At 41.7% G+C, this 13,298-nt stretch overlaps 1 protein-coding gene across 4 annotated transcripts in view; it reads left to right on the forward strand.

The window, feature by feature from the left end:
• The first annotated feature begins 3,554 nt into the window (after positions 1 to 3,554).
• LOC136699809 (MBT domain-containing protein 1-like) overlaps positions 3,555 to 13,298 on the forward strand; it is a 41,121-nt gene continuing 31,377 nt past the window's right edge. For all 4 annotated transcript variants that reach the window (XM_066674812.1, XM_066674814.1, XM_066674815.1 and 1 more), the window contains exons 1-4: positions 3,555 to 3,739; positions 6,571 to 6,763; positions 7,133 to 7,266; positions 8,834 to 8,951. In XM_066674812.1, the coding sequence (XP_066530909.1) occupies positions 3,719 to 3,739; positions 6,571 to 6,763; positions 7,133 to 7,266; positions 8,834 to 8,951 (466 nt within the window). In that variant the 5' untranslated portion in view covers positions 3,555 to 3,718. The remainder of the gene's footprint in view (positions 3,740 to 6,570; positions 6,764 to 7,132; positions 7,267 to 8,833; positions 8,952 to 13,298) is intronic.

Below are 13,298 nucleotides of genomic sequence, written 5' to 3' on the forward strand. Positions count from 1 at the left end.
CTGCCACTTTGTAGCTGAGTTGCTGTGGTTCCTACACACTGCCACTTTTCAGTGACACCACTCTCAGTCGATTGTGGAATATCCAGGAGAGAAGACATTTAATGGACAAACTAGTTGCAACAGTGGTAGGGCTAGACATGGGCAAATTTTAAATAATTGATATATATATATATATATATATTAATTTGAATTAATACAGCATAATTCTGATATGGATACGAACAATATAAAAGCCACAAAAAAAAACTACCCAGTACAAACAAGAAACACGATCAAACATAAAACTTGGCTTTGTCATTAATATTTTTAAACTAACTTTAAAACTGAGCGCAGTGAGCAGATGGCAGCACCCTGTAATGACAGTCAGTACAAAGCTGTAAAGAATATTTACTGAAATTTTGACAATGTTTTTAAAAAATCAAATCATTGAAACATTTAATAATGCAACGTGATGACCCTTTCTTTCATACATGTTTTTATATCTTACAGGGCTAGGTGCTAGGTTTTATTTTCCTGTAGCAATGGGACTGAATTAAACACCTGAACTCAGTGACTATTCTGTTCCTATCATAAGGATTCTCCTTGAAGACGTTTGAAGACGCAAGTCATATAATGTTCCGACATCTGCAGTGTGTCCACCACATTGTATTGTAATTAATTTCTGTGAGGAGCTTTTAGAGGAGGATATCTGCCCCCTGTTGAGGTGCTGCAAGGGTTAATCAGAAAGTGAGTGAATGGTCAGATCACTCACTTTCTGATTAACCCCTGCAGCTGATGTTGGATAAATGGTCAGTGTAAGGATCTGAGGGCCACACTGTGATGGTGATAAAGTTTTGGTTGGTCACAACTCATGATCAGCTTTACAGAATTCCAGGTCCAAGCCCCAGGGGAGCGCTGTGGCTGGGAAAAACTCCCTCTGAGCAAGAGAAAACATGACCCAAAAGAGGTCTAAACAGGCTTATTCACTGCTAATTTAAATGTATTTAGCGCCTAGCTGAGACTGAAAATGAGTTAATCATCATCCGTAGAGGCTCAGTGTTTTATGATAATATTTCCTTTAATAATCTTGTAGCAATCAGGTGTAATCTGCACTTTGATGATTTTGAGGAGATCAGTTCAAATACTCAAAATCTCTTAAAATGTAAGGTGCTTCAAAGGAATCTGCGAATGACGCCATAGAAGAACCACTTTTGTTTCCATAGAGAACCTTGTTTAAGAGATGTGAGTGAAACTTAACTTGATGTAAAGGTTTTTCAACAATGTAAATATTTATTTTAATCAAAATGGTTCTTTATGGAACCAAAAGTAGTATTATGGCATCACGCAAAGAACCCTATGTAGCACATTTATTTTTGAAAGTCTAGGTCTGTTTCCTGAAGTGGACTAAAGGAGTCTAGCCTCCTTGCTGTAGTTACTCTGTAATCAGGATCTGCTCCGGCTAAAGAAAGCCGTGGGTTATTCAGGGTTAACTCTGGTCAAAACTTCTTTTCTTTTTGTCTGGAACTTTCAGTAGTATTCTTAAAGTTTTCATATAGAAATTTCTGCTGCAGACTGATGGTATCTGAAGTCTCTTTCAATCAAGAACTCCAGAGAAACAGAGATACTCCGGGACATTGGCGGCTCTGTTCACACATGCACTGATTCAGATTTTCCTACTGATGGTTTTTATAAACCGGATACATTGATCTCCCTGTGATGCTCCTGTGGGGCCCATACGTGCAGCTCAGGTGGGCACCAGCAAGGTTGGTCTGGAGGTTAAATATTGGTCCCACATGTGGCTGCCCTCTGGGGTCAATGAAGGGAACAGGACGGGGTCTGCCTGTGCAGGACACCTCCTACCCTCCGACCTGTGGGTGGCGTACTGTGTCTAGTTAAGAAGGACAATACCTTATATATAGATGCATTGTGAGATTTTTTGAGTGCCCTGAATATTGTGCACTGTTTTCAGACACTACTTGGAATAGTGCACTGGATAGTGAATAGGGAACAGTTTGGGACACAGCCTATGACTTCAATTACTAATGTACACTAACCCGAGTAGCCGTGTGTAGTGTTATACTCTGTCTGTTCTAAAAAATCCAAATTTATTAACGTGAGTCAGAAACCTCCAAGAAATAAAACTATTTCTATATATATAACTAAATAAAACGGAATATTTAGAGAGTATGTAAACATGTTCTGACCTCATTTTTCAGAACCTAATAATTCTCAATGACAGACTGACAGTATTTTCTATGGGAGTGTACTGCACACTGGGACAGTGGATGCAGCCAAAAACATATTTCATTCTCAAACTAGTTATTCAATACAAATCTAAATGATCTTCTGTTGTCACACTTTCATTTTCAATAAAATTACAACTGTGTGTGTGTGTGTGTTTTGCCTGTCAGATGGATCCAGACTGTGCTGTATTTAGTCATTAAATATTTTAAACATTGGTGTTTAATGCTGCTTTACAGGATAAAAAAACTGTAAAAAGAGTTAAAAATTAAAAACATTCAAACATTAAAAATTAAAGCAGTAGGACATTCCCGAACGGCTCAGAACGGCCTTCGCAGAGACAGTTACAATCCAAACGATCAAAGAACAGACAGTAAACTAGATTATTAACATCGACGCTGGGCCGTTAGTCTTGATTTAAAAGTGTGTAAAGGGGCTCCTCTGATGTTCCTCTCACTCCGGAGTCGACCAGTGACCCGAGGCTCATCTGCAGTTCGTCCAGTGTCCGGTCCAGAGGTGAGTGGGTAACACTTTAAATCACAGCCCGTTAATTACGGGGTAAGTACAGAGTAAGGAAAGGGTATGACACTAGAAATATGTGATTATTACTGAGTATCTCACAAACACTTTCCTAATAAGACAGAAGAGAAACATCACGTCCTGATCCTAATGAGCACAAAGCACAGTGAAGCCCTGCTGGTGTCTGCAGTGAAAGCATCTGACCATGTCCTTCTCTGTGGGTGCAGTGTAAATCTTAAAGAGCTACAACTACATTCAGAAACACAGTCAATTCAAAATAGTAGCTGCATTCCTTACTGATAAAGAATGACAACAATCACAAACAGTTTCATACTTTAAATCAATTTTATGTTTTATACAGTTATTCTGAGGAGTCCAAATGGATTCTGAATGTAGTCACGCGCCTTATTTGTAAAGTGTGAGATACTCAGTAGTAAACACACGTTTCTAGTGTCATACTTGATTTACTCCGCACTTATTTTATCTTAAGGCTAATTTAACAGGTACTTTGTAATTTAAAGTGTTACCCACTTATCCCCAACACCAGCCCCTGACCCTCACAGAGGCCCCAGTGCAGTCAGCTCCTCACAGCAGTGTTCAGGTGTGTACTGCACCGTCCTCCTATTAGAGCAAAGGAGAGGGACACTCTGTTGGACGGAGGAATGAATGAATGAGACGAGCCAGTGTCCGGATATACATTTGTCATTTCCTGAGCGCTCCGCTCCAGCAGGGGTCAGTGTTTGCGCCGTGGACTGCGCCGTGTGTGCGCCTGCGCTGTGCGCTGTTTTTGCGAAGCTGCGGGCTGAGAGTGTGTTTACTGAATTTACTGCATCTGTTCACACACACACACACTCAGAGAGAGAAACAGAGGGGACAGAGTGAGAGATAAAGGGATAATACACACGCGCAGAGAGAGAGAGAGAGAAAGAGATACACACACACACTGAGACAACACTTCGACAACCCGCATGAAGAGCTGATGGACAGCACACAGGATCCGGTGAGTGACAGAGAGAGAGAGAAAGAGAGAACAGAAAGAAATGGTGATGAGTGAGAAAAAGAGAACAGTGAAATAGTGAAAAAGAAAGGGGGAGAACAGAGAGAGGGAAGGAGAGAACAGAGACAGAAAGAGGGTGATCAGTGAGAGAAAGAAAAGAGATAATAGTGTAATAGAAAGGGAAGGAGAACAGAGTGACAACAGATAGAAAAGGAAAGAGAGAGAACTGAAAATGAAAGAGAAGAGTGAATGGAAAGATAATGAAAGGGAGCTGTGTGAGAGAAAACAACGAGAACAGAGAGAGCGAGAGGAGGACAGAGATTGGCAGGAAGGAAGAGTACACAGTGTGAATAGAGCGTGTATTGAGAGAGAGAGAGAGACACCAAGCAACAATTACATCCTTGTGTCTACATTCATTCTCCACTGTCCACACAGAAGCACTCTGTAGTTCTGCAGGCACAGACTGTACTCCATCTGTTGCTCTGCATACTTTGTTACCACCATTTCCCCGTGTTCCTCAGCACTCAGGACCCCCACAGAGCAGGTGTGATGTGGTGGTGGATCATTCTCAGCGCTGCAGTGACACTGACGTGGTGGTGGTGTGTTAGTGTGTGTTGTGCTGGTGTAGCGTGGATCAGACACAGCAGTGCTGCTGGAGTTTTTAAACCCCTCAGTGTCACTGCTGCACTGAGAACAGTCCACCAATCAGAGGACAGGTGAATTCGTCTGCAAGTGCGAACACAGGGCTTGACCACAGCCTTCATTGATATTTTCTCTCATTTAGCATTTGCTGGTTCCCAAGCTTATCTAGAACCACACACCGACTGACCCCAGCCTGAGAGAATGAGGAGCACAAGCTTTCTTTTAGACGTGGAGCTCCACCACTTCTTTAGGACCACTCTTAACACAGCATCACTGCACAGCTCAACACACTCGGAGGAGAACAACAACTCTGTAGATCTCTTATGGGTTGACAGATGATGATAAAGTTGACAATGCTGACGATGTTGAAGATGCTGACGATGCTGACGATGCTGAAGATGTTGAAGATGTTGAAGATACTGAAGATACTGAAGATACTGAAGATGTTGAAGATGTTGAAGATGTTAAAGATGCTGAAGATGCTGAAGATGTTGAAGATACTGAAGATGCTGACGATGCTGAAGATCCTGAAGATGTTGAAGATACTGAAGATGCTGACGATGTTGAAGATGCTGACGATGCTGACGATGCTGAAGATGCTGACGATGCTGACGATGCTGAAGATGCTGACGATGCTGAAGATGCTGACGATGCTGACGATGCTGAAGATGCTGACGATGTTGAAGATGCTGAAGATGTTGAAGATACTGAAGATGCTGACGATGTTGAAGGTGCTGATGATGTTGAAGATGCTGACGATGTTGAAGATGCTGACGATGTTGAAGATCCTGACGATGTTGAAGATGCTGACGATGTTTAAGATGCTGATGATGTTGAAGATACTGATGATGTTGAAGATGCTGACGATGTTGAAGATGGTGACAAAGTTGAAGATGCTGATGAAGTTGAAGATGCTGATGAAGTTGAAGATACTGATGATGTTGAAGATACTGAAGATGCTGATGATGTTGAAGATGCTGATGATGCTGGCAATGTTGAAGATCCTTACAAAGTTGAAGATGCTGATGATGTTGAAGATGCTGACGATTTTGACGATGTTGAAGATGCTGACGATGTTGAAGATGCTGATGATGTTGATGATGCTGAAGATGCTGACGATGTTGAAGATGCTGACGATGCTGAAGATGCTGACGATGTTGAAGATGCTGACGATGTTGAAGATGCTGAAGATGTTGAAGATGCTGAAGATGTTGAAGATACTGAAGATGCTGACGATGTTGAAGGTGCTGACGATGTTGAAGATGCTGACGATGTTGAAGATGCTGACGATGTTGAAGATCCTGACGATGTTGAAGATGCTGACGATGTTTAAGATGCTGATGATGTTGAAGATACTGATGATGTTGAAGATGCTGACGATGTTGAAGATGCTGACGATGTTGACGATGTTGAAGATGCTGACGATGTTGAAGATGTTGAAGATGCTGACGATGTTGAAGATGCTGATGATGTTGATGATGCTGAAGATGCTGACGATGTTGAATATGCTGATGATGATGATAATGATGATGCTGACTATTTTAATGATGTTGGTGATGCTGATGCTGCTGACGATGAAGCTAATGAAGATGATGATGCTGATAATGATGTTGATGATGATGCTGATGATATTGATGATGCTAATGAAGATGGTGATGCTGACTATGTTGATGCTGGTGATACTGATGGTACTGGTGATGCTGACTATGTTGATGATGCTGGTGCTACTGATGGTACTGGTGATGATGCTGGTGATACTGATGGTACAGACGATGCTGACTATGTTGATGATGCTGGTGATACTGATGGTACTGAAGATGCTGACTATGTTGATGATGCTGGTGCTACTGATGGTACTGAAGATGCTGACTATGTTGATGATGCTGGTGCTACTGATGGTACTGGTGATGATGCTGGTGATACTGATGGTACAGACGATGCTGACTATGTTGATGATGCTGGTGATACTGATGATACTGACGATGCTGACTATGTTGATGATGCTGGTGCTACTGATGGTACTGGTGATGATGCTGGTGATACTGATGATACTGACGATGCTGACTATGTTGATGATCCTGGTGATACTGATGGTGCTTATGATGCTGATGATGTTGACAATGGTGACTATGCTGATGATGTTGATGATGTTCACTATGTTGATGCTGATGGTGCTTATGTCCCCTTTCCAGGTGGACGAGGGTTGGGAGAGACGGAGGAAGGACTCGTTCGTGTCCGAGGGCTGTGAGAGCGGAACCGAAGAGTCCAGCTCCAGCTGCACATCAGAGGACAGCGATGAGGACTCGTCCCCTCTGCCCTCGTCCCTCCCCATCATCCACACCAACGGGCAGATATACACCTACCCTGACGGGAAAGCGGGCATGGGTCAGTAACTCTCTCTTTATCCCTTTCTCTCTCTCTCTGACTAGATTTCCATGTAAAAATTAGCAAATGTTATGCACAATAAAGGAATACCACTGCACTTTTGTGAATAACCTTCAGATGGTGTCAGCTCCCTGATCAGGGGCGAGGGAGAGATCTGAGTGGGCTTTAATTTGATCAGGATCATTTTTGAGGTGTTTGAGGTGGTCCAGTTTAAGGTGGAGCTGTTTGAGGTGGAGCTGTTTAAGGTGGAGCTGTTTGAGGTGGTATTGTAAGGTGGACCTGTTTAAGGTGGAGCTGTTTAAAGTGGAGCTGTATTAGGTGTAGCTGTTTGAGGTGGAAATGAAAGTCGAGCATTTTCCTGTTTTTCAGCCACCTGTGAGATGTGCGGAATGGTTGGAGTTCGAGACGCGTTTTACTCCAAAACCAAGCGTTTCTGCAGTGTTTCCTGCTCCCGGAGCTTCTCCTCCAACTCCAAGAAGGCCAGCATCATGGCCAGACTGCAGGTAACACACTGACATAGCATCTCGTCACCTACTGCTCACTTACTACTCACTACTATCTCACCTCCAACTCACCTACTGCTCACTTATTACTCACCACCATCTCACCTCCAACTCACCACCATCTCACCTCCAACTCACCTACTGTTCACTTACTACTCACTATCTCACCTCCAACTCACCTACTGCTCACTTATTACTCACCACCATCTCACCTACTGCTCACTTATTACTCACCAACATCTCATCTTCAACTCACCTACTGCTCACTTACTACTCACCACCATCTCTTCTCCAACTCACCTACTGCTCACTTACTCTCACCATCTCACCTCCAAATCACCTACTGCTCACTTATTACTCACCACCATCTCACCTCCAACTCATCTACTGCTCACCACCATCTCACCTACAACTCACCTACTGCTCACTTACTAATCCCCACCATCTCACCTACAACTCACCTACTGCTCACTTAGTACTCACCACAATTTCACCTACAACTCACCTAATGCTCACTTACTACTCACCACCATCTCACCTCCAACTTACCTACTGCTCACTTACTACTCACCACATTTTCTTCTCCCACTCACCTACATCTTACTTATTACTCACTACCTTCTCACCTCTCACTCACCTACATCTTACTTACTGCTCCCCACCCTCACATCTCGAACTCAGCTACTGCTCACTTACTACTCACCAACATCTCACCTCCCACTCTCCTACATCTTACTTACTACTAAACACCAGGTCACCTCCAACTCACCTACAGCTCACTTACTATTCACCACCTTCTCACTTCCAATTTACCTACTGCTCACTTACTACTCACCACCTTCTCTTCTCCCATTTACCTTAATCTCACTTACTACTCACCACCATCTCAACTCCAACTCACCTACTTCTCATTTACTTCTCACCATCTTCTCACCTCCAACTCACCTACATCTCACTTACTACTCACCACCATCTCAACTCCAACTCACCTACTGCTAATTTACTTCTCACCATCTTCTCACCTCCAACTCACCTACATCTCACTTACTACTCACCACTTTGTCACTTCCAACTCATCTATATCTCACTTACTGCTCACTTACTTCTCACCATCTTCTCACCTCCAACTTCTCACTTTAATTATCACTATCTCACAAACTACTTGTTTAATACTCACCTCCACCTACTCATATATACTCACCTACTGCTCATTTAGTTCTCACCATCTTCTCACCTCTAATACATCTTCATCTTGGTACTCACCACCTTCTCACCTTCAACTCATCTACAGCTCATTTACTTCTCACCACCTTTTCACCTACAGCTCACCTGCTGCACACTTCTCACTTCTCACACTTCCCACTTCCAACTCACCCTACTTCTCACATTATTTCTTATCTTAACTTACCTACAACTCACCACCTTCTCACCTCCAACTTGCCTACTTGTCACTTACATCTCACATTCAGCTCACCTACTGCTACTCACAGGTATGTTCCATTACATAGTGTAAAGCCTTTTCCAGAGGAGTGGACACATGGCCTTATTTCTGTGGTTTGGTTTTCAGGGGAAACCTCCAACGAAAAAGGCTAAAGTTCTGCAGAAGCAGCCACTCATGGCGAAGCTAACAGCGCACTCTCAGAACCAGAGTAACCTGCAGGTGAACCAGGTGAAGACTAAAGCAGGTGAGTCTGGGATTCCACCTTAAATTATACAAACCGGATTCCAAAAAAGTCGGGACACTAAACAAATTGTGAATAAAAACTGAATGCAATGATGTGGAGACGGCAAATGTCAATATTTTATTCGTAATAGAACATAGATGACAGATCAAAAGTTAAATCTGAGTAAATGTAACATTTTAAAGGAAAAATATGTTGATTCAAAATTTCACAGTGTCAACAAATCCCAAAAAGTTGGGACAAGTAGCAATAAGGAATAGAAAAAGGAAATTGAGCATATAACGAACAGCTGGAAGACCAATTAACACTAATTAGGTCAATTGACAACATGATTGGGTATAAAAAGAGCTTCTCAGAGTGTCAGTGTCTCTCTGAAGCCAAGATGGTAAGAGGATCACCAATTCCACCATTGTTGCGCAGAAAGATAGTGCAGCGATACCAGAATGGTGTTACCCAGCGTAAAATAACAAAGACTTTTAAGTTATCATCATCAACCGTGCATTACATCATCAAAAGATTCAGAGAATCTGGAACAATTGCTGTGCGTAAGGGTCAAGGCCGTAAAACTCTACTGGATGCTCGTGATCTCCGGGCCCTTAAACGTCACTGCACCTCAAAAAGGAACGCCACTGTCAAGGAAATAACAGAATGGGCTCAGGAACACTTCCAGAAAGCCGTCGCCAGCTGAAACTCTACAGTGCAAAGAGGAAGCCATTTCTAAGCAAGCTCCACAAGCTCAGACGTCAGAAGTCACGATTTGAAGTTCTTTATGGAACACTCGGACGCCATGTCATCCGGACCAGAGAGTACAAGGATAACCCAAGTTGTTATCAACGCTCCGTTCAGAAGCCTGCATCACTGATGGTATGGGGCTGCATGAGTGCTTGTTGCATGGGCAGCTTGCATGTCTGGAAAGGCACCATTAATGCAGAGAACTATGTTCAGGTTCTAGAACAACATATGCTCCCATCTAGAAGTCATCTCTTTCAGGGAAGACCCTGCCTTTTTCAACAAGATAATGCCAGACCACATTCTGCAGCAATCACAACATCATGGCTACGTAGGAGAAGGATCCAGGTGCTGAAATGGCAGCCTGCAGTCCAGATCTTTCACCTGTAGAGAACATTTGGCACATCATAAAGAGGAAGGCGCTACAAAGAAGGCCCAAGACGATTGAACAGTTAGAGGCCTGTATTAGACATGAATGGGAGAGCATTCCTATTTCTGAACTTGAGAAACTGGTCTCCTCTGTCCCCAGACGTCTGTAGAGTGTTGTAAGAAGAAGGGGGGATGTCACACAGTGGTAAAAAATGGCCATGAAAATGGCCATTTGTTGACGCCATGAAATTTTGAAACAACATACTTTTCCCTTAAAATGATACATTCTCTCAGTTTAAACTTTTGATCTGTGATTTGTGTTCTATTCTGAATAAAATATTAGATGTTGCCATCTCCACATCATTGCATTCACTTTTTATTCACAATTTGTTTAGTGTCCCAACTTTTTTGGAATCCGGTTTGTAACAAGGACCCCTGTTCACACCTGGCATTAAAGGCATAATCTGTAATACTGACACCAAGTGTTTAAAGTGGGAACTACAGTACAGAGTCAATACAGGAGAGAGAGCTGCCAGCCAGGGTATTTCTAATGGTTTAAAAATGATTTTTCAAGCTCTCTCTGTGTGTGTGTGCGTGTGTGTGTGTGTGTGTGTGCACATGTGTGTGTGTGTGTGTGTGTGTGTGTGTGCACGTGTGTGTGTGTCTGTGTGTGTGCACGTGTGTGTGTATGTGTGTGTGCGTCTCTCTGTCAGAGTGAGAGATATAGACATGCCTCTTTTTTTATTTGTTTCTAGCGTTTAAAATTTTTGGTAACACTTTCTATGAAGCCCATATTTATAAGCCTTTATAACTACAGTTATAACCGTTTATAATTTGGTTATAATGCATCATAAACATACTTATAAACTCTAATAATGCCTCATAAGGCTCTTATAATGAACTATAATTATTTGTCTTGTAACTTATAAATATGTAGTAACAAAAGTGTCTCTATTCATTATAATGCCTTTTAAATGGATAATAATCTGTGCACAATTATAAAGCACCTATAATACATTTTACCAGTTATAAACACATTATTGATGCTTACAATGTATAATAGAGCACATATTTATAAGCCATTATAAAGGAAATTATAACACTTTGTAACTTGGTTATAATGCTGTGTAAGCATATATATAAACTCCAATAATGCCTCATAAGGCCCTTATAATTAACTATAATTATTTATTTACTAACTTATAAACATGTAGTAACACGTGTCACTATTCATTATAGAGCCTTTTAATTGGACAATGACATGTGATAATTATACCTATGACCTATGACACATATTAATGATTACAAACACATTATAAATGCTTAAACTGTCATCAGTGTGTGCTTCAAGTAAAAAGTGATTGAGAGTTTAAATTTATTGCTAATAAATTTAAATTTAAATTTAAATTTATTGCTAATTTTTGTAATTTGAGGTGAAACATTTAATTTCCAAATAAGTGTAAAAGAAGACACATCATTGCAAATTAAAACCTTACCTTTAATTTCATTATATGACCAGAAAACAGAAGTGGTGCATAATTAACCTGCAATCAGGAAGCTCTCCCAGCTGATCACATAAACAGTACATCTTATTTTACATTCAAATGTCGAAATATCTTAGATTTAATACATACTTAGGCATATTTCCTGATATCATGAATGAGGCGCCCAAGAACACCATCCTTGTGATTTGTAGCCAACCAGTACTCCCATTCTATCACTCTTAGGTGTTCTTTTAAGAGCTTTGTGGAGCGATTTCCTCGATGCCGCCAAATATCAACCTTAAAACCCCGCCAGGCTCTCTCTAAATGCTGTAGTGGGAGTAGTATGCACGGTGGCATTTGCACTACATAGCGGAGTCAATGATAATTAATTATTATTTTATTAATAATTAATTATTTAATTCATTTTGCTAAGCTCCATGTTTGGGAGCCATTAACTAATAAGTAGTGTCCTTACCTATCTTAATTTTAGCTTAGACAAGTAGGTCATCTTCACATATTATACAGCAGAATTAGCTAGAATTAACTATTATTAATGAATTATGCTCATTGACCCGCCGTGGGTTCTTGACTCTGAAATGGAATCTGAACTAGAAGTTATAATTCCATACAAGAAAGGTGTACAACACAAACAAATAACCAAGGATTGGTTTTATCACACAACTGGTTTATTAACTGTAAAATAGAATAATGAATATTAATTAGACATTCATATAATAAAACGGATTACAGCGATATATGAGGGAACAGGGAGATTAATATATGAGGGAATTTCTCTATGATAATTATTATCCTAAGTTCTAAGAAAGGTTATTGTTTATCCCAGCAAACTTTCAGTACCAACCCATGAGCCATGAGAGACATGAAACCATGTGACCTTACGTATCCGGAGATGAACGGGGAGCATGACGCTGACGGTGCCTTCCGGCACGACTTCCTGGAGAATTGCAGACGCGGGCCTTGTAGGTTGCAACCGCGGGCGTTCATTTTCTCCCGAGGCTTTCAGACGCAGCCGTCGGAGCTGGTGGTGTTCTGAAGGTCTCTGTGGGGATTCTTCGTCGTCGCTGATCTGCCGCCTTGTGAGAGAGAGACATGTCCATGCAGGTCTCTCCTGGGCAGGATTCCGCATCTCAGAAGATCATTCTGAGGGTGCGTGCAGCAGTCCTCTTCGTGGCGTTGTCGTCGTTTGGAGGGTCAGAGGTCTCAGGTTTCCTTCATGCTCTGGGTGTGGCACTGAAATTTTGCTAGGGTTAAACTATAGCTCTTCTTAATCTGTAGTTTCTATCTGGACCATGCTTTAAAGGCCCAAGACTGTTGAAGAGAGCCATGAGTCTGACGCCTGCAGAATCATTTCCAAAACTCAGGTCATTTTACTCTTTTAGCCTTGAAAAAGCTAAAAGAGACAACGCCCCAAGTGTCTGGAGCCTTGAAGTGAAGAGTCGAACATCGGAGAAAAAGGGGCAGAAGCCCAAAAAGCTCGAAAAACCTTACAAAGCTTGTGTCATTTGGCGCCACAGGGTTTTAACCAGAGTTTAGAAAACCCGCCCCGAATACCTGATTCGTCCTCAATGAGGAAGAATTGGAGCCTTTCTTGCTCCTGATTGGCTGTTTCCTGTACCTTAGGAGTGGCATCACATAGAATTTATGACACTTGACAAGACAAAGACTTGACCATCCCTGAGTGAATACTTTGCAATATAAAAGATTAGATGTTAACACAAAGTAATATCATTCAGAAAAAGATAACCAT

Source organism: Hoplias malabaricus, chromosome 6, assembly GCF_029633855.1.
Source record: "Hoplias malabaricus isolate fHopMal1 chromosome 6, fHopMal1.hap1, whole genome shotgun sequence".
Classification (NCBI taxonomy): domain Eukaryota; kingdom Metazoa; phylum Chordata; class Actinopteri; order Characiformes; family Erythrinidae; genus Hoplias; species Hoplias malabaricus.